This window comes from Aureobasidium pullulans (genome assembly GCF_000721785.1).
Source record: "Aureobasidium pullulans EXF-150 unplaced genomic scaffold scaffold_2, whole genome shotgun sequence".
NCBI lineage: Eukaryota > Fungi > Ascomycota > Dothideomycetes > Dothideales > Saccotheciaceae > Aureobasidium > Aureobasidium pullulans.
This window is the reverse complement of record NW_021941022.1, coordinates 1,971,376-1,989,201: the sequence shown is the minus strand read 5'-3', so window position 1 is coordinate 1,989,201 and position 17,826 is coordinate 1,971,376. Positions and strand designations below refer to the sequence as shown.

The following is a 17,826-nucleotide window of genomic DNA, read 5'->3' as shown; positions in this document are numbered from 1 at the left end:
ATATCAAGCGTTTAGGGGGTTATGGGCGGAGGATATATTGAAAAGATGGGGGAACTTCGATGATTTGGAGGGAGGGAAGTCTTTGCTTTCTGTGGATATATCGTTGCTGTGCGTGGTAGAGATGGGTATTATGCTTAGCAATGCATTCGTCATGTTTACCATTACCTCCTCGTTCATCAATTCGTCCCTCTCGCCCATTTGTCTACTCTCTTCTCCCTGCTTTCCATCAATGTCATATCTCGTGCTCTTCCTCCCACTTGCATCTCATCTCTCATTCCCCATTCAAACCCCCTTCTTGTAATCCTCCTTGAGCACCCACTTGCCCCTCCCTCTACTCCCCTTCTCCAACGTCGCAATAACCTTCAACATCTCTTTAAACTCCGCAGTCCTCTGCGCACTCCCACAGTACCTATTGAAATGATCGATAAGATTCTGGGTATAAACCTTACCCCCATGAGCAAGAAGATAATCCCTGATCAACGTCAAGAATTCTCTTCCTTTTGGTTGTGGATGTGCTGCAGAAGGTGTGGCGGCGCGGGATGTGGAGGTGGAAGCTGTGGGTGTGGATGCAGTGGTGCGAGAAGCAGTAATGCCTTGACGGGCGGAAAGATGGGAAAGCACGCTGGCGCTACTGGGGCCCGCGATCCCTCCTCTTCCACCGCCTCTTCCTCTACCTGCGAGTCCACCTCGTCTAGCGGGAGTTTCGGGACGTCCGGCTGTGCCGAATGTGCCGGTCCAACTGACGCTTCCAGCGGGTAATTGTCTCGCAATCTCTCCTGCCTTCTTAAGCTCTTGTGCTGCAATGGCTGCTACACGTTTTGCTTCTTTGGCGATGATTTCGGGATCGGCGGTGATTTTCTTGGAGGAAGAGTTGCCAGCTATGATGTCGTCGTGGGAGAGAGCAGAAGTGACTCCTGAGCGGGCGAAGATGGCGCCGAGCATGCGTTCATCTCTAGTGGATGTGCCATTTTCTTCACCATCAGCATTGTCGGCTGCGGGTGCGGGTTTCTTTTCTTCGCCTTGGAAGTCCTCAGCGTGGGAGATTCCGATGATGGAAGAGACCTCTTTCTCCTTTGCTGCTTTCTCAGCCACAGCTGTCGCTTCGGCATCTTCTTGTTCTTTGGTTTTGGTTTCTGCATCGCTAGCCTTGGGACCAGAAAGTTGAACCTCTGTGCCTTTGAAGATACTGCCTGTCTCTGTCTGACCATCAGCACTGGCCTCTCCCAGAGTAAACAGATCATGCAAGTCTCGGAGTTGAAAAGTCTGTCTCTGCTTCGGATCTCTCAAAATCTTGTTGGTCAAGAATTGCTTGAAGATCTGGCGATGGTAGATTTTCTCTTCAATGGTGCCGGCAGTCATGAGACGGTAAATCTCGACTTCGCGCTTTTGACCAAGTCTCCATGCTCGTTCACGAGCTTGGACATCGGTAGAGGGGTTCCAGTCAGGGTCGTAGATGATAACGCGATCGGCGCCTGTGAGGTTGACACCTAGACCACCCACCTTTGTAGTGAGAAGGAAAACATGCAAGTCTGGGTTCTTGTTGAACTTGTCGACGAGCGTCTGTCTGTCTTTGATGGAAGTGTTGCCGTCCATGCGAAGATAATTGATACCACCCATTTCTCTGATAAAGCGTTCAAGAATATCGAGCATGATACGGTGTTGAGCGAAGAGCAAAGTCTTGTGTCCGTTCTTCTTCCAGATCTCGAGTAGAGCTTTGACGACTTGCATCTTTCCAGATTTGTTTGGATTGCCGTAGTTGTAATCAGCTCTGATGGACAAGGTCTTGTGCTCTGTAAGATCGGGATGATTGCAGATTTTGCGCAGAATGTCGATACCATAGAGTGCTTGTCTCTTACCGTTCAAGATTGCAGTCATGTCGCCTGAATTAAGGAAATATTCATAGGCATCTCGTTGAGGCTTGGTCAACTTGCAGAACAAAACACGTTCGCTTTTCTTCGGCAAATCAGATGCGACATCGACCTTGAAGCGCTGAAGGAGGTAAGGGCTGATGGTATCTTTGAGTGTCTCTGCACATTTCATCGCCGTCTCGACTTGCAAGTTGGAAGCGTTCGCATAACCACCCTGCTTGATGGGAGTTTCAAACTGTTGCTTGAAGCTGACCAACGTGCCAAGTCTCATAGGGAAGACAAAGTCGAAGAGAGACCATAACTCAGTGAGATTGTTCTGCATAGGCGTACCGGAAAGAATGATTCTGTTGTGCGTGCGGATCTCCTTGCTGTAGATAGTGATTGCTGTGTTTGGGTTTCTGATCTTGTGGCCTTCGTCCAGTACACAATACTCCCACTCCATGGGGATGAGATATTCGGCATAAGTCTGCAAGCCAGAGTAGGTTGTTACCAGAACATGGCCATCTCTTTGAACCTTGTCAACAATACGCTTGGCAGACTTGTTGCCTTTTGATGGCTTGATTGGATTGCCGTCATAATCAAAGTTGTCAAGATCATCCTCAAGCTTGTCTTCACGCTTCACATCAAGCATACCACTGCCGGAGGTGTGAAGGATAGAGACTCTCAATGGAGGCCACCATCGATGGAACTCGTTCACCCACTGCTTCATGACAGTTGCCGGACATACGATGATGATAGGCTTGGTGACTTTCTTCGAGTAGTGTAAACCAGCAATGAAGGAGATGATCTGAATAGTCTTTCCAAGACCCATCTCATCACCAATGATACCACCAACTTGTTGCGAGTAGAGTTCCCACAACCATTGCACACCAGTCTTTTGGTAGTCGAATAGTGATGGGTAGATGTCACCAGGTATGCGATATCCGCCTTCGAACTCAGCATCGGTTTGCGTAGGATGTGGTAGATGCCATTCATCCTCATCTGCTTGGTTTGCAGAGTGCTCTTCGCCATCATCTTGCTCCATGTCGACATTTGTCGCATCGTCTTCAGGATTTGTAGGCTTTTGATGCTTGCGGCGTGCAGCACTTCGTCGTCTGATCCAGCTTTGTAGTCTATCTTGGTATACTTTCTCGTTGCCATCATCAATTCCAGCGAGATCTTCTTGTGCTTCAGCTGCTTGTTGTGCCTTTTTGGTGATCTTCTTTCCGCCTCTCCTGCGCTTGGGAGTTCCTGATGTGCCGAGAGAAAAGTCACCATCGACATCCTCATCTTCGGGCTCTTCCTCGTCGTCAGATTCACCAACAGCGGCAAGCTCCTTGTCGTCCATATCCGGGATGTATTCGTCTTCTTCCTCTTCAGCAGCAGATTCCAGTTCCACGTCCTCGTCCGCACGACCCTTGCCTTTGGTCTTAGATTGCAGCCTTCGTCTCTTGTTGGGTCTCTCTTCTGGAAATTCTTCTTCCTCAGCCTCACTCTTCTCGTCCTCAGCAAAACCAGGCATCCTTAAATTCCGATGTGACCGTTGAGCATCAGCCTGAACTTCTTTCTCGGCTGCATCTTCATCCTCTTCCTCTTCCGCATCAAACATGACCTCAGCAAGACTTGAAGACGTCCTCAACAACTGCCTTCCCATCTTCGAGAATGGCGTAATCTTTCCCGTCCTGATCAGGAAATCCCTCTGGCTCTCACCAGGCAACTTCTGATTTCCCGCCTCCCCCAACAAGGTATCCCCAGCCTTAGCAACCTCATCCTTCCTCTGCTCAATCCTCGCCTGGATCTGATCCAGATCCGTTTGCAAGCCCTCGATCTGCGTCTTGTAATTCGCAATCTCAGCACGGTATCTGTTCTTGGTAGCTTGGTTGCCGAATTCGGTCAACTTTGTCTCCAGCCGATGGACTTGACCGTCGAGGCGGGACTTTTCGGCGAGAGTGCGTTCGAGGCGTTTGGTGTCGCGTTCGTCGGCTTGCTCGAGGAGAAGGGCGTCGGCTTGACGACCGATGTCGCGTTCTAGGTCGTCTTGGTCGCGGATGCCTGCTGCGAGGGAGGCGATACGGGTGGCTTCGTCGGCGTCGTCGTCGTAGGGGCGGGAGGCGGGTGATGATACATCGACAGAGGGCTCGGTGTCTTTGTTTTGGTCTGGCTGTTGTGATTCTGCAACGGCGGGGTCTTGATCGTTGTTGATGTGTGATTCCGTCTGGTCTTGGTTGACTTCTGAGTCGTCCATGTTTGCGCCGGGAGTCGTGCGGAGAGGAGGCAATGAGAGACGATCACTTTGAGGACAGGAACGACAAAAGAAGACCACAAGCTTTCAGAACAGATCAATGTTGGATGTGAAATCAGAAGTGAGTGATTGAGGGTTCCAAAAAGAGAAGGACCAGTGAAGCGTGCCTGCCCTCAAAGTCATCATACGTCATGGAAGCCAGAGTCATGCGACAGATGGTATAGACAGCTCACGAGTCACGCACATGCATCAAATCCACTCTGGTACTCCAGCTAATTATCTCCTTCTTCCGAATCAATCCAAAATGTCGTACAGAAACACATCAGCAAAAGATGCGCCCTTGTACGGAGCGCCCAAGCCGGCAAAGAAACAAAAGTCGTCGCGTGAGATCAACTCCTCAAACACCCTCGCCTTCACTTCGCAGCTGGAATCCTTGATCAACTCTGGTACCAACACATCACCTCGCTCAACCACCACCTCATCACGACCACGCGCAAAGAAGGAAGACATTTTCGCCTCACACAATCGCAATGTCAAGAAGAGAGCTGCTAGGGACCTCGAAGATGACTCTCCCGCCTTTGATCAGAAACACAGCACATCCTCCGAAGCCCTAGATTCCTCAGCATGGCACCGCTCAAAGCGAAAGATGGAAGAAAAGGCTCGCCTCTACGCCGCCATGAAACGAGGCGACGTCGGCGATGAGAACGATACACACCTAGTCGACTTTGATCGCAAATGGGCCGACCAACAGGACAAACAGCTCTCCGATCAGTCCTCTTCAGAAGATGAATCAGACAGCGACAAAGAGATGGTAGAATGGGAGGATGAATTTGGCCGTACACGTACAGGCACTGCCGCTCAACGCGCCCGTGAACAGCGACTTGCTCAACTCGGCTCAGAAGCTGCAATGCGCTCGCGACCGGACATGCCTACAAACCTCATCGTCGGAGATACCGTACAAGCTTCTGCCTTCAACCCAGACGAGCCTGTTGCACAACAAATGGCCGATCTTGCTGCTAAACGCGACAAGTCACTCACACCTCCGCCAGACACTCACTTCGACTCTTCCAAGGAGATTAGACAGAAGGGTGTTGGCTTCATGCAGTTCAGTCACGATGATCAAGAGCGCAAGAGACAGTTTGAGAACCTAGAGATGGAGAGAGCTGAGACGGAAAGAGTGAGAGCTGAACGCGAGAAGAGGCTGAAGGACCGCAAAGACGAGATTGAGAAGAGACGAAATGCCATCAGGCAGAAGCAAGGTAAGAAACAAGCCGACGACTTCTTGACTGGTCTGGGTAAAGAGCTGGGTGCACAACCGGCCAAGGAAGAAGATGCAGCCGTAAAGGAGAACACAGAAGACTCTTGAGTATGTTGCCACGCACGACTTAACGAATCAATGAACATATTACTACAAAGCATAGCCCTCGATTCCAGAACCCAAGCTGTGTCTCGGCGTCCGTCCTGATGACTGTCTGCTTCTCACTGCCCCCTTCCTTTATCTCTCTGTCTGAAAACACGCACGATCGCACACTTTCCCCTTTCCGCATATAAGGTAGGTAGCTTGTACATTCTACAATCATTCACTAACGCCATCGTCGTCTTTGTCGTGCTGTACCGCATCTGCCCCCTTAGTCTCCCCCTTAATGTTCTCGATCTCTTCCTCCCAACTTCCCCGTACGGCGCGGACCTTTCTCACTTGATAAACACCAGCAGGAATCTCAGCTTGATCAATTTCCATCCCGGCGTCTGACTTTCCCATTAACAGCTCCATTTGACGCACTGCAGGATCTTATACTATCGCCCCTCACGCTCTTACACGGGAAGGTAGTGTTTCAGAGCGTGGTTCACTGACGCCATTGTCGTCGTCCGCTTGCCATCGCTCCTGCTCGTTCGAAACACAAGGTAGCACAAGCCGTAAGTCCAGCAGATTAGTGACCCTGCTGGTTTTCCATGCAGAAGATGTAGTGCGAACAATTCTGGCTGCTAACGACTTAATATCCCCTCTATCAATCTATCCTCCCTGGCCACCTCTCAACTCCCATGTATGTCCTAATCTACATCTTGTCGTAATACACCATCTTATCCCATCACCACCTGACGGGTACACGGGAAACCAAGCTCTCGATTATGATTCACTGACGCCGTTGTCTTCGTTCCCTTGCGGTCCTTGCACTGTTCCATGACATCAAATGTTCAAGCCATACAGCTTTAGCAGATCGATGTGGTGGGCTTCGACCTTAGCCTGGGAAGCAGGAGTGGTGGCGATGGAGTGTAACAATCAGACGGTCGAATTGTCTTTTATAGTGCGGCAATCATGCGATTGGGAGAATAAACACAGGTCATGAGATGAGTACATTGTAATCGAGCAGAGACTAATATTGATCTAAAACCAATCATCCTGTTTGAGCAAAGCCACACCACCAATAAAGAAAAAGATAAGATGGGTATAGAGCAGCTTTTGAGTCCCAACTGGGACTGGAGAAACACAAAAAACAGATAGTAGAGTCAAGTGAATCCTCTCTTCGTGATATCTTGACTCTGGTTGAGAGAAGAATGTAAGGCGGATTATTGCAGCGTGGGGTGGCGGTGAGGAGATGTGGAGTCCTCTTTGGTATAGCGGTGAGAGGGTGGATCACTCGCTTGTTGCCCTGCCAGACATGAGTGTGGTGTGGGGTATGCAGTGGCTGACTTTTATTGCGACAGCGATATTGCTGGACTGTATATCTTGCCGGATGATGATAGTCCAAAGGGAGCGAAGATGTCCAAGCGGCTGGTTGGTGTAGTGATGACTTTAGTCGATGTTGAGTGGAGAAGGATAGATGGAAGGCACAGTAACTTCTCAACCCTTGAAGATGGTCTTGCCGAGACGCATACCCTTCTTCATTTTCTTGCCAAGCAGACTGCCAGATCTTCTGATACTGCCAGATCTGCTCAAGCCACCTTGCTCGGGCACAGAGGCTTCGGGCGCGATACCCTCGTCCTCTTGCAACAAGCGCTGCTTTCGCTCAGGGTGAGACATGAGGTAGACATCAAGACGCCAGTTCATCATGCGTGCCTTTTCACCTCTGCCGAGTTCTTCAGCTTCGTCATCGTCGTCTTGCATGATGCGGCTGCTTGTGCTCCTCGAAAGTGAAGTAGTCGAGTTGGTAGCACTGCTCTGACGACGATGTCTCTCAGCAACAAGAGGCATGGGGCTAGTGACAGAAGTTCCGATACTGCCACTACGGGAGCGAGATACACTGCCGCCGAAGAGACGGTGATTGCTGTCGTCAAGAATTCCAGAGTCGGAAGCTGAGTCATCGCACCAAGGGCAGGACTCCAGTCTTGTCTCCCAACCTTCGAGTGCGAGTTTTGAAGGGCAGTTGGCGAGGTTTGTTGTGCTTGTACATGGTTTCACGAGACTATACCAGCGATGAGAGCATGGTTGCGTCGATACGTTGAGGTTGGCCACACACATTGTGGCTAGTGTGTTTGTTGTTGTCGTGATGTGAAGGTGAAGTATTGTGAAATCTGAGATCTGCTTCTAGTTCGATGATAATCCGATAGATTCCAATATAGACCAGAAGAAACCAGGAAAGTCGAGGAATTCAGGCAGGATATTGTTTTGTTCTTATCAAATCTCAAAGCTGAAACGGATGTCCTCGGTTGTTCGTTGTCAGAAATGACATGTGCCAGTGCGATCAACACAAAAAGATAGGCGGGCTTGTATCTCTTCACTCGGGCTGTGTAAAGCTTGGTGTCTTGGTATGGGAAATAGCCTCGGACAGGGAAACGGACGAGGCAGCAACCGAGTAACCCTGGTCTGGACAACCGACGATCGCTTTTGCGGGGAAGGGGATGGACAGTAAGATAGGTCGAAAGGAAGCTGAAGCGATGATCTTTACTGCTATCTCTGAAAACTTGTGTCGTATGTGGAGCCGAGTGTGTTCAAGGTGGAGGAATATCGGTCACGAGATGGGTGACAACGGACGAGAGGCTGACTCCTTGTAATATCTGAGGGAAACGAGATGAGGTCCAAGGTTTCGATAGGACAATCTTGTTGCCTGTGGTCTAGTGAAGACAAATAGGTAGGCAGGTTCAGAGTCACAACAATAGACGCGACTGCCTTGTGTCGAAAGCCGAGTCAAAACAACAGAAATAAACTGTTACCAAGACACGTGGATATAACTTGGAAGGCGCGTGTTTTGAAAGATAGCGAGATGGTCAAACCGGTAATGTTTGGGCGAAGGGAGACGCTGCTTATTATATCTTTTTGACAGCATCGCATCCCTTCACTCTATTCTCCATCTCTGACACACCTCTTTCCTTTCCCATCCACCCCTTGATCGATGCTTCTCTTCCCACAGCCCAAACTCTTTGTCTGCATGATTTTCTTGCTTGTTCCGCCTCTTCCCCAGAGTAAGCTAAAAACGACAGGGATCATCGGCCCGCTTTTTAGTACACGCAGCAGGCTGCAAAGAAAAGTGGAAAGGATGGCTTGGGAGGCTGAAGTTTTGAGAGATGGTACGGGAACTTTACGCGGCAGTCACGTTGTTTGCTTTGCTCTTTTCGCACTTTCCATTGTCATCTGATGGAGTTTGTTGTGCTGTTCTCTTCTCATCCCTGCAGCCAGAGAATGGAGAGTATTTCGAAGAAGGTCGACGCGACTCTCACATGTGTCCATCTGCTGACTGTACGAGCATTGCGACAAGAGATTAAGTCATCTTCATCACAAAACGACGTATTATGTGATACAATACACATCAGCTATGATGAAACCTCGACACGTCAAATGTATATGCGCGTACTTCCACCTAATCCACGTTTTCAGATTTGTCCACCTGTCGCCAGCCTAGAGCAAACCTTCCATCGTCCGGTGCAGGCAGCGATCACTGCAAAAGAAGCCACACGAAACAGTCCGTGAACGTCTTCCGGCCGCCCGCGCCGCACTTGGGCACCTAGTATCCCGGTGCCTTGGTTAGATGACCGCCTGCCGGTGCGACAGGAACATGCAAGCCACAATATCGCCTATCGAACTTCCGCATCTTTTCGTACACCGCGAATTCCACATCAAGGTATGCATGTGTCAACGGACGAACGACGGTCAAGTCAAGATTTTCCAAGCTTTGCAACCACGTGTGGTGGTCTCAGGTCAACTTCTTGCATGACAGCGGTGAGCTGGCGGCTCATAGCATGGATGGACAAGGACCAAGACAAGCCAGGGGTTGATTTCGAATCTGCGACCAATAGATCTTACCCGACCATTTTGGCGGAATGAGGTCTGATTAGGGTACTCCGGAACGCGAACCTATCTTCCTCTACCGCAGATTACCACCACACCTCACGCCTTTCACCTTCTGTCTTCTCTATTCAGACTAGAGAATGGTTAGGCGACCTGCAGAAAAAGACATGTCCCGTCAACCCGTCACAAACGGACACGCATACACGCTTATCTTCTTACTTCTCTACCCCAATCATCATCACACGGTGAGTAGTAGGCACACGTATCTGAGATCATCAAGCAGGACGCCAGGGGTTCGGTCGGCGGGTAATCTCCTTCAAGCGCAACATTCCAAGACACATCATCTCTGCAAGGGAAAGCCGATGAGAGGGCTAGCCCTGATAACGGTGATCCTGTCGAATGAGCATCAACACGTTGTTAGCCGCGCATGTCAGCAGAGTGTGGCAGGTCGCGTCGTACAAAAAGAGCTTCTTGTTTCAGGGCCGCAAACAGAGAAGGCCAACCATCAAAGAAGCGAACTCACACCAACACGCCACGGGTACGCCTCTCCGAAGCCACGCAAAAGCCTTTCCGAAGCTACAGTAACCAGACTGGCAGTCCAATCTAATACCAATCTGCTTCACCGTGCTCGCAAACTTGTTGTCTGTGTTATTGTCCGATACTTTCTTGCTGCCCAACTCCAATATTCAGCAACACCACTTTCTCGCGTTTCCATGGCATTGTAAGACTACCATTTGTATCTCAATATCGCACAGCCATTGCTGCCTACTTCAAATCGGTCCGAGCATGTGTCAAATAGGTAAGAATAACCATGATCGAAAACTTCAAACAAGACCGACCGGGTGTCCGCGGGTCATGCCAAGAAAATGGTATGATGAGCATTTTGCTTGGCCTAACACGTGTACGAGGATGGCGAGAAATGCTTGTTATGTTTTCACTGCCATCGAGAATGGAGACTTGAGTTCGTGGTACTTCGTCATTCGAGCCGTGTGTCTGTTGTGAGACTCGTAATAAGGGGGCTGAATGGCTGGAGGGCAGTCGATGCGACGACAAGGTTGTGTTTCTATTTTTGGTAGCTGTGGTCGATGGGGTGACCCTGGGTGCTGTATCAATTGTTTCGGCAGGAAGGTCGACTTGGTTTGCTGCTCGATGCTTGAATGACCAGAATGATTATTTGTTTGGCTCCGAAGTGAGACTGTCACTATCCCGGTACACCGCGGTGACTTCAATTCTCGTTCTGTGAGAAGCAAAGTTGAGCTTGTGTTTAGTGCTTGCTTATATTTTATGCTCGTCAAAGACCTTATGTTTTGTCCTCGAAATTGATATCGCAAGCAACCAGCCTACCTCAATCAAAAACCTCTCGATCGTCTGGTATCGAAGTGCTTCTCCCGAAGCAATCGGAAAGAGTCGTCAAGTTCGACACTGCTTCAATCAATTGGAACCATGCTTTTAAAGCACCTCGTTCGTGGTATGTGAAATTCACATACTTTCAAACCACCGCCACTACCAAAGCTATGAAAGATGCTCATCTTGATCGGTAGAATACAACATCTCCACCAACGATCATACCTATGCAGGTTCACGCCTGTGTTTTTTCAGATCCAAGCCCTTCTTCATGACTGCTCTGCTAAAGTAGGGAGGATATTGTCCATTAGTAGAGAGATCACGTTGCAGGCGATAGGAGCGTTTGAGTAGCTCGAAAACGGAAAGTACGACTCCGTTGGCACATTTAGCCGTTCTTAGAGTGTCTTCGATGAACGAAACATCCCGATGACCCCAGGTACAAGATTCGAAAAAGTAGAAAAGCAGATTGAGCGATTTCAGATGTGGTGTGTAAAGATGAAAATCTGAGAGGTAGTCTGAGATCAAGCTGGTGATTTCTTCGTCCGAATGTATCGGATGATTTTTCTTCTCGTACCAATAGTTGTCGAGCGTCCATTCTTCGCCGTGTGGTGAGTTGAAGTCGAAATGGTTCAGCCATAGCAGAGCTCCATCATCATTCAGCCACAGCTCCCGAAGCGATCTAGGAAGTGATTCGTGGAGTCGCGATGTCGTGTTTGCTTTGTCCGCAAGGAGCTGCAAAGGGACATGTAAAGTGTGCAGACTAGGAAAATCCTGGAAAGATATGCTGCGAAGGCACTGATTCCACGGTGCTCGCGGAGGCACGATGTGTAAATGTAGAACTTGCAGTGTATTTCTGACAACGCGAAGGGCTCGCTCAAGGACATCGACATCGACGAGCTTCTGAGATGAAGCATTTGGACTCTCGCAATCGGGCTCTGGCATAGGATCATCCCAGTCTTCCTCTGGCGATCTGGTCCAGTAATCATACTTCAAGGATTGCAGCCCTGGGCAGGCGAGGAGCAAGTGATACAAACCATGCTCATTGAGGTGCGTATATGCTAGGGTCAAAGAAGAGAGTCTCCGTCCTATTGGTTGTTGATCAAGGATTGAATGCAGATAGTCGTTGGTAATGCTATGTATGTTCAACAACACGTGGTGTACTGCCGGAAGAAGCATGGATAGAAGTTGAGGAGCATATGATGCGTAGTTGAACGGCGCCCTACCTCTACCCATCCAGACCTTGTCTTCGATCGCACCTATCGAGGCGGTATGTAGATTTGGTAACAGCTTTGACAGTTGTGAAGCAGAGTAGAGCCCTAGAGCATTCTGAAGATCCGGCCCAAGATCTAGTTGCGTCAAGTTCGGGACAAAGGCAAGAACGAGAGCTGTAAAAGCAATAGGATCTCCGGCATCAAGTCTCTCGAGCCATTCGACAGGTGATATGAAACCTCTTGAGTCAAGCACAAGCCGGAGATGAGATTTGTCGTGCAGGGAGAGACACGTCTGCTCAGGACTCGTCCAGACGGATCTTGGCACCGACCCAGCGACACGTAGACGCAGAATCAGACGCGCCAACCAAGGGGAAGATAGCAAGGTTCGAGCCAAGAGATACAGCGATGGAAATGATCGGTCATGGCCAAAAGGCTGGACAATGCAAGTGACACTAGTGTGGTGACTGTGTCTTCGCTGTATCCGAAGTCCGGAGATAGGAGCACGTAGGTGAGCCTTATAGTCGCAAAAGCCCATGTCCTCACAAGGGCAAGGATCGAGAAGAAGGCTATCGAGACCACGGTCACACATAGCTATGGGACGGCGCCAGGTCAGGTCGATAGACTCATACATGAGTGGCGTGACGTGAGCGTGCCATATCTTGGAGACTAAGGCGCAAGACGCAAGCTGATTGAGATGGAGCAGCGAGAAGATGTGGCGGAAGAGCTCTGCAGGAAGGATTGTGGAGGTCATGGCGGCGATCTGACTGGGAGAGTTTGCGCGAGAGAGAGGGAGGGATCATCCTTCGAGGAGACTTCTGTTTAGCAGACTGGACGCTATATGACTTTTTCATACATGGCTTTGTTCCTCTCGCGAGGGAAGGAGCGCGAGTCAGCTCAATCATAGCCTTGCAGGTGGCCTTAATGTTGAGACAGGTCCTTCTGGTAAACGACATGCAGATTACCAGTCAGACCATCGAATGCGGCCATCTTGATCAAGATCAAGTTTCTGTTGTCGAATAGCTCGACGTGCCTAAGAAGCGACTTTGCTGTGCCTACTCAGAGTACTGCTACACCAAAGACGATGACTCACTCTGAAACGATGATCTGTGCCCATTACTCGTACAAATTTTACTTCAACCAGGCTGCATCACCTCAACCTCCACAATCACACGACATCCAATCCTTCCCCTGAAGATCTAAAAAACTACAGTGACGCAAAAACTGGAGAATCTCTACCGCCCCTGACGATCGTGTGGAGTTGAGTTGAAGATCGACATGGCCGAGCGGAGTGGAGATATAACGCGCGTAAGGTACGAGAGTCTAGAATTTGTTCGTCACGACAGACCTATCGTAGTCTCGTAGTCGTACGTACGAGAGAAGAGCAACGAGTAGCGAAAATGGGCAGAAAGTGCTGATGAAGAGCTCCCTGGTTTGTGCGGTGAGCATAGAATTGATTACGAGAAGAGTCCTCGAGCCGGGTATCACTCTGTGATATCCAGAACATGATCCGCATAGAGATGTTCCGACTTTGATCAAGCGCCGACCAAACTCTTGAGCCCGCTCAAGATACCGCCGCTCGCAGGTTCTGGTAAGAAACGTCTTGTGCCTTCTCAGGTTCTGGAACCAGATCTTCAAGCTTGACACTCAAGCTATTCTCAGCCCGAGTTTTGGACCGCTTGACATCCTTGACATATGTCTCCATTGCCTCTTTCTCCAAGTGATCCAACTCAGCTCTCTTGGCCGCCAGTTCCTTAACCTTCGCCAGCAACTTATCCTCATACTTGACTCTCCTCCTTTTCAGTCCCGCGAGCAGTCGCTCTAGCTTGACTTGCGTGGTCTCGAATTGTTCGGCGGCCTTTGAATCCCCTACTAGCTTCGCGAGTGAGCGTGCGTCGTTGACCCATACATACAGATAGCCGATATTGACTTGTCTCCGGTGTACGGTATAGTGACGTAACCACACAAGAGAATTGTATAGATATTTGACGGGCTTGTCGAGATACTTGTTGAGTGCCTGAGAGTCAAACTCTACGTGTTCCCTGAAGATGTTGACGTACTGCGGCAATTCCAAATTTTCGGGATATTCCACCTCCCGCAGTGAATCTGACCCTTCCAAAGTGTGCGAGTGTTCACGTTTCAGATAGCCAAAGCAAACCGTTTCCAGCGAGGCTTGTAGATAGGTGAGCAACTTGTACTGAACGCGATATGGCAGGTAGAGATCATAAGTCTCGGGAACTGGCATCGTTGCATACTGACTGATCTCTTCTGGGACCTTATTCTTCACCATATATTTCGCACGGGGTCCGTCCCTTGCTTTAGGATTCGGTCTGTCGGCCTTCCTCAGGCTTTCTTCAGCCTCACGGAGGAGGCTCTTTCGTTCCTTCTGCTGTTCTGAGCAAGTCTCCTGAGGATCGTCGGCTACCTCAGCGCTTTCAGACTTTGGGATGGTGGCTTCGTGCTCATCAAGATCAATCATCCCAAGTTCATCAATCTGCGTCGACCCTTTTTTGATCCGCAATCTTCTCTGGCTTTGAGTCGGTGTCAGGTTTTGATTGGGTATCAGGGCTTGATTCGGTAGCAGACTTCATATCGGTCTCAGGTGACTTGTATCGCATCTTGATAGGTCCCACAGGCTTGTACCTCCATGTAGCCAGCGAGCTAAAATTATTCTGAGAACTTAATTGAAGAGCATCTGGTGCATCTGGTGCATCTTCACTGACCTCCTTCGATTCTGAGATATATGTCCAGAGATCAGTAGGTGATACAGCGTCCTCCAAAGTGACAGAAGCTTGGAATTTCTTGTTTGCATTGGCGTGCTTGTTCTCAACAGGCTCGAGTATATGCAGGAAGCTAGGAGTGTCCTCAAGCTCAAGACCATCAAGTCGCAAGCCACTCAGATTCAGCTCCTGCCCCAGACCTGATCCCAAGCCAAGCTCCTGCAAGGCTGGAAGTCTTGTGGGCTCACTTGTTGAGGGCTTGGAGATTGATGGGTCCTTCTGCTCATCCATGCGGTTTTCCAGTGTGGGGGACGTCGGCAAGGCTGGGATCCCTGTGCTTGAAACTGCCATGCTGATGCACTCATTCATGTCGTCATCTAACGCCATGAACGTCTGCTGTGCCTCAAACATTCTCAGTCGATTTGGTCCTGGGACGAGATTCCGGTTCTTCGATGGTTCAACCTCATTCATGTTAGGGAGTCTAACAATACTCCATGGAAGGGTGGCTGGCGGTGCGATCTCTTCTACCAGATGATTGTTCTTCTCAATCTCCTCATTGTCGACCTCAATAGCAGTTGAGTGCTCATTATGATGGGCACTTAGCGATGGAGGAAGATTGTCCTTGCTCTCATCAGATGGCTTGAAGCTGATCAGTCCTCGAAGTTTCGATAACGCGTGCTTCGATGACTCCAGATGATCGTTGAGCAGTAGATTTAGGTCGTGTTCGGAACCTTCGCGGATCGCCTCTGTCGTGGTTACTCTTTCCCCAGAGATTTTTGAGGCTGCAACAATCGCTTGCTCACGACTGGGATGGAGGTCATAGTCCACGAGAAAGAGTCCAGCCCTGATCATTTGCCGTAGATTGGCGCAGATGCGTCCAAAACCATACTGTTCTTTCAATTCTCTTACTTCTTGACTGGCCGCCATCAAATTCTCAAGCCTTTCGACGAAAGCCTGCTTCGTTTCGTTCCTCGGGGTGCCTCAAAAATTCTGTTTTACAGCGTGATACATCCCATCATAGGTACTCTTAGTCCACGGATCGGTATAAGTTGTGGTGTCAATTGCTCGTCTAACAAGCGGTGCTTCAGCTCTAGCCGCTCCAGTAGCATCCAAATATGTCAAATTCTTCTTTTCGTCGACTTCGAAGAGACCTTTGCGAGCCAACAGCGCGGCATTTCTGAAGATAGAGATCTTCGGATATAGACTCTCCAAGGCGTCGAGATCTGGATTTCCTTGAACTTTCTTTAATTTTTCCTGAATCTCTTGTTGCGACGCGTCTTTGCGCGTGCCTTGGAAAACATCTTTGAGTAGAAGGTAAATTTTCTCTTTAATTTTGTACTTGTTGGTCCTATACTGAAGCTCAGCTGCAAGCCTCGAGCGGACGGACATGGATCCTGGAAATCGAGCTGGTGATGGCTAGGCGAGGAGTGGAGAGGGCTGGATGTGGCGAAAAGATGTTGTTAGAAGCTGATGCGGCACGTAACTGTAGATTTGTCTTGTCGCGCGAGAATTAGCCGACAAGCAGGTGCAACGCAGACCGGTCAAAGGCTCAGAATGGATTATACAATGGACAACGAGGAGCGGGAAGAGTGGAAGCGTAAAAAGTTGGACATTCATTATTATCGGAAAGTGGGTAGAAGTCACACCCGCTTGCTCATTTTGAGGAAACCACGACCCACGACTCCGGCGCAAAAAAATCATCATAATGAGTGTCAGAGATCAGTATATAGACAGTGTGAAAAGACATGCACAGATAAACACAAAAGCCAGACGTTGCTTCTTCAAAAACTCCCACCCAATGCAAATGACCGAGACATAACACCAAGAAACCTCCAAGATAATTTTGATAGCAACCATGCTGTTCGATCAAAAGGCGCCGAATCCGCCCACGAACATTGAGAATGTGGCAATAGTAATGAAAACCATTCCAAACACAAAGCCCAGAGTTTGCTTCTCAAGCGAGCTACTCCTAATGGCAGCACTCTTGCAAGTGACGCAGGTGGGCACAGCATTTGAGTTGTTCGAGTAGGCTTGCTTGGTGTACATGCCGAATTTGTGGCCGCTGTAGACTGGAAGACCACCATAAACAGCAGTAGCACTAATTGCAGGTAGAGCGGCGTCCATGATGATTAGAGTGTAGGTTTCGGTGAGCAGAGGTACGGTAGCAGAAGCCTGGTAGTCGCCGGTATCCCAAGTGACTGCACCAGTGGAGCCGTTCATGGTCATGTTCGCAGTCAGAGTGTACAAGTTCTGGTTGGCAGTGCATGTGGCGAAGACATCAACTGCGGTGGGAGTGACGGACAAGGAAGTCATGTTCCAGGCAAAAGTCACAAACTCGCCGACCTTGTAGTACGAAGATGATGAATAGACGTTGGGGGTGATCATGGCGATGCCACCATATCCTGCAGAAACACCGTATGTCTTTGACTTTGAGGATTTGTTTGTGCTTGTAGCCTTGTCACTTCCGCTGCTCTTGCCAGTCGACTTTCCAGTAGTCGAAGCATCGGAGGAGTCGCCAGTGGAAGATGCGCCCGAAGAAGCGGCAGCGCTCTTGTCGGAGCCAGTTGTGGAAGCGGCGCTCTTGTCTGACGAAGCATCCTTGTCGGAGGACTTTGCTGTGGACTTGGCCGAGGATTCGGCCGTCGACTTTGCGGATGAAGCGTCGGCGGTTGAGGATGCGGCTGCGGTGGATTCTGCTGCTGTGGCTCATGTCAACCTGTGTCCTATGTACATGACAATGTGCAGGATCAGCGTACCAGAGTTGTCCTGTCGCGGGAAGACAAAGTCGTTTATTTCGCGAATGGCCTTAAGGTGAAAAGACTCGGACCATGGTGCGGATGCTGAGCTGAGTGCTGAGAAGAGAGCGATCGAGGATAGAAGCTGTGCCGGGCGCATCTTGAATGTCTAGACGGAGAGTATCGTGTGAAGTGTGAACAAGGGGTTCGTTGTTGTCGGGTTTCGAAGCCTCAGTGGCGGATGTGGATGATTCGATGGCTCGGGTTCAGGTTGTGATGCTATAGCGAGTGACTAGACGTGAATAGCGATGATACACGTTGTGATGAATGTGAATGCTCGGAAGAATGGCTAGTTACAAGGAGCAGGAAGAAAAAGAGGTACCTTCGTGAATACCAACCAGGTCCGCGCCCGCCCACTGTTTGAAGATGCGGGAGCGCTGACTCTTGGCATCCGCCCCTGCCATTTCTATTTTGAGATTCCGAAATCTCGTGTTTACTCCGTGTTTACC

General features: G+C 49.7%; 9 protein-coding genes across 9 annotated transcripts; 2 read left to right on the top strand and 7 right to left on the bottom strand.

Annotated features, from left to right (window-relative positions):
* Positions 1 to 49: 49 nt before the first annotated feature.
* M438DRAFT_342516 (uncharacterized protein) lies at positions 50 to 4,244 on the bottom strand. Its single transcript, XM_029904778.1, has one exon. It carries the CDS (start codon positions 4,090 to 4,092, stop codon positions 283 to 285), a length of 3,810 nt encoding a protein of 1,269 aa, XP_029765183.1. The 5' UTR covers positions 4,093 to 4,244; the 3' UTR covers positions 50 to 282.
* A 128-nt stretch (positions 4,245 to 4,372) lies between these two features.
* Positions 4,373 to 5,676, top strand: M438DRAFT_342515 (uncharacterized protein). Its single transcript, XM_029904777.1, has one exon. The coding sequence runs from the start codon at positions 4,394 to 4,396 to the stop codon at positions 5,453 to 5,455; it is 1,062 nt and encodes a 353-aa protein (XP_029765182.1). The 5' UTR covers positions 4,373 to 4,393; the 3' UTR covers positions 5,456 to 5,676.
* A 1,252-nt stretch (positions 5,677 to 6,928) lies between these two features.
* On the bottom strand, positions 6,929 to 7,546 carry M438DRAFT_265476 (uncharacterized protein; the record flags this gene model as incomplete). Its single annotated transcript, XM_029900030.1, has 1 exon — positions 6,929 to 7,546. One exon carries the CDS (start codon positions 7,544 to 7,546, stop codon positions 6,929 to 6,931), a length of 618 nt encoding a protein of 205 aa, XP_029765181.1.
* A 1,675-nt stretch (positions 7,547 to 9,221) lies between these two features.
* Positions 9,222 to 10,575, top strand: M438DRAFT_95140 (uncharacterized protein). Its single transcript, XM_029910423.1, has 3 exons — positions 9,222 to 10,031; positions 10,090 to 10,109; positions 10,219 to 10,575. The coding sequence occupies exons 1-3, from the start codon at positions 9,451 to 9,453 to the stop codon at positions 10,269 to 10,271; spliced, it is 654 nt and encodes a 217-aa protein (XP_029765180.1). The 5' UTR covers positions 9,222 to 9,450; the 3' UTR covers positions 10,272 to 10,575.
* A 304-nt stretch (positions 10,576 to 10,879) lies between these two features.
* Positions 10,880 to 11,596, bottom strand: M438DRAFT_265597 (uncharacterized protein; the record flags this gene model as incomplete). Its single annotated transcript, XM_029900039.1, has 1 exon — positions 10,880 to 11,596. The coding sequence occupies one exon, from the start codon at positions 11,594 to 11,596 to the stop codon at positions 10,880 to 10,882; it is 717 nt and encodes a 238-aa protein (XP_029765179.1).
* A 789-nt stretch (positions 11,597 to 12,385) lies between these two features.
* On the bottom strand, positions 12,386 to 12,616 carry M438DRAFT_265106 (uncharacterized protein; the record flags this gene model as incomplete). The annotated part of the gene is made up of 1 exon (XM_029899997.1): positions 12,386 to 12,616. A coding segment is annotated over one exon (231 nt), but the record flags the coding sequence as incomplete, so codon positions are not given.
* Positions 12,617 to 13,426: 810 nt separating this feature from the next.
* Positions 13,427 to 14,107, bottom strand: M438DRAFT_265804 (uncharacterized protein; the record flags this gene model as incomplete). The annotated part of the gene is made up of 1 exon (XM_029900055.1): positions 13,427 to 14,107. The coding sequence occupies one exon, from the start codon at positions 14,105 to 14,107 to the stop codon at positions 13,427 to 13,429; it is 681 nt and encodes a 226-aa protein (XP_029765177.1).
* On the bottom strand, positions 13,866 to 15,726 carry M438DRAFT_95133 (uncharacterized protein). Its single transcript, XM_029910422.1, has one exon. It carries the CDS (start codon positions 15,507 to 15,509, stop codon positions 14,352 to 14,354), a length of 1,158 nt encoding a protein of 385 aa, XP_029765176.1. The 5' UTR covers positions 15,510 to 15,726; the 3' UTR covers positions 13,866 to 14,351.
* A 641-nt stretch (positions 15,727 to 16,367) lies between these two features.
* M438DRAFT_95088 (uncharacterized protein) lies at positions 16,368 to 17,754 on the bottom strand. Its single transcript, XM_029910421.1, has 2 exons — positions 17,339 to 17,754; positions 16,368 to 17,281 (listed from the first exon to the last, which is right to left on the bottom strand). Exons 1-2 carry the CDS (start codon positions 17,475 to 17,477, stop codon positions 16,449 to 16,451), a joined length of 972 nt encoding a protein of 323 aa, XP_029765175.1. The 5' UTR covers positions 17,478 to 17,754; the 3' UTR covers positions 16,368 to 16,448.
* Between the last annotated feature and the right edge of the window lie 72 nt (positions 17,755 to 17,826).

What these genes read in the sequence shown, in the direction of transcription:
- M438DRAFT_342516 (XM_029904778.1), bottom strand. Translation starts at nt 4,092, where the DNA reads ATGGACGACTCAGAAGTCAACCAAGACCAGACGGAATCACACATCAAC.
- M438DRAFT_342515 (XM_029904777.1), top strand. Translation starts at nt 4,394, where the DNA reads ATGTCGTACAGAAACACATCAGCAAAAGATGCGCCCTTGTACGGAGCG.
- M438DRAFT_95140 (XM_029910423.1), top strand. Translation starts at nt 9,451, where the DNA reads ATGGTTAGGCGACCTGCAGAAAAAGACATGTCCCGTCAACCCGTCACA. An exon ending in TCTCGCGTTTCCATGGCATT is followed by an intron (nt 10,032 to 10,089) that starts GTAAGACTACCA and finishes ACTTCAAATCGG; the next exon opens with TCCGAGCATGTGTCAAATAG. An exon ending in TCCGAGCATGTGTCAAATAG is followed by an intron (nt 10,110 to 10,218) that starts GTAAGAATAACC and finishes CACGTGTACGAG; the next exon opens with GATGGCGAGAAATGCTTGTT.
- M438DRAFT_95133 (XM_029910422.1), bottom strand. Translation starts at nt 15,509, where the DNA reads ATGGCGGCCAGTCAAGAAGTAAGAGAATTGAAAGAACAGTATGGTTTT.
- M438DRAFT_95088 (XM_029910421.1), bottom strand. Translation starts at nt 17,477, where the DNA reads ATGCGCCCGGCACAGCTTCTATCCTCGATCGCTCTCTTCTCAGCACTC. An exon ending in CCCGCGACAGGACAACTCTG is followed by an intron (nt 17,282 to 17,338) that starts GTACGCTGATCC and finishes CATGAGCCACAG; the next exon opens with CAGCAGAATCCACCGCAGCC.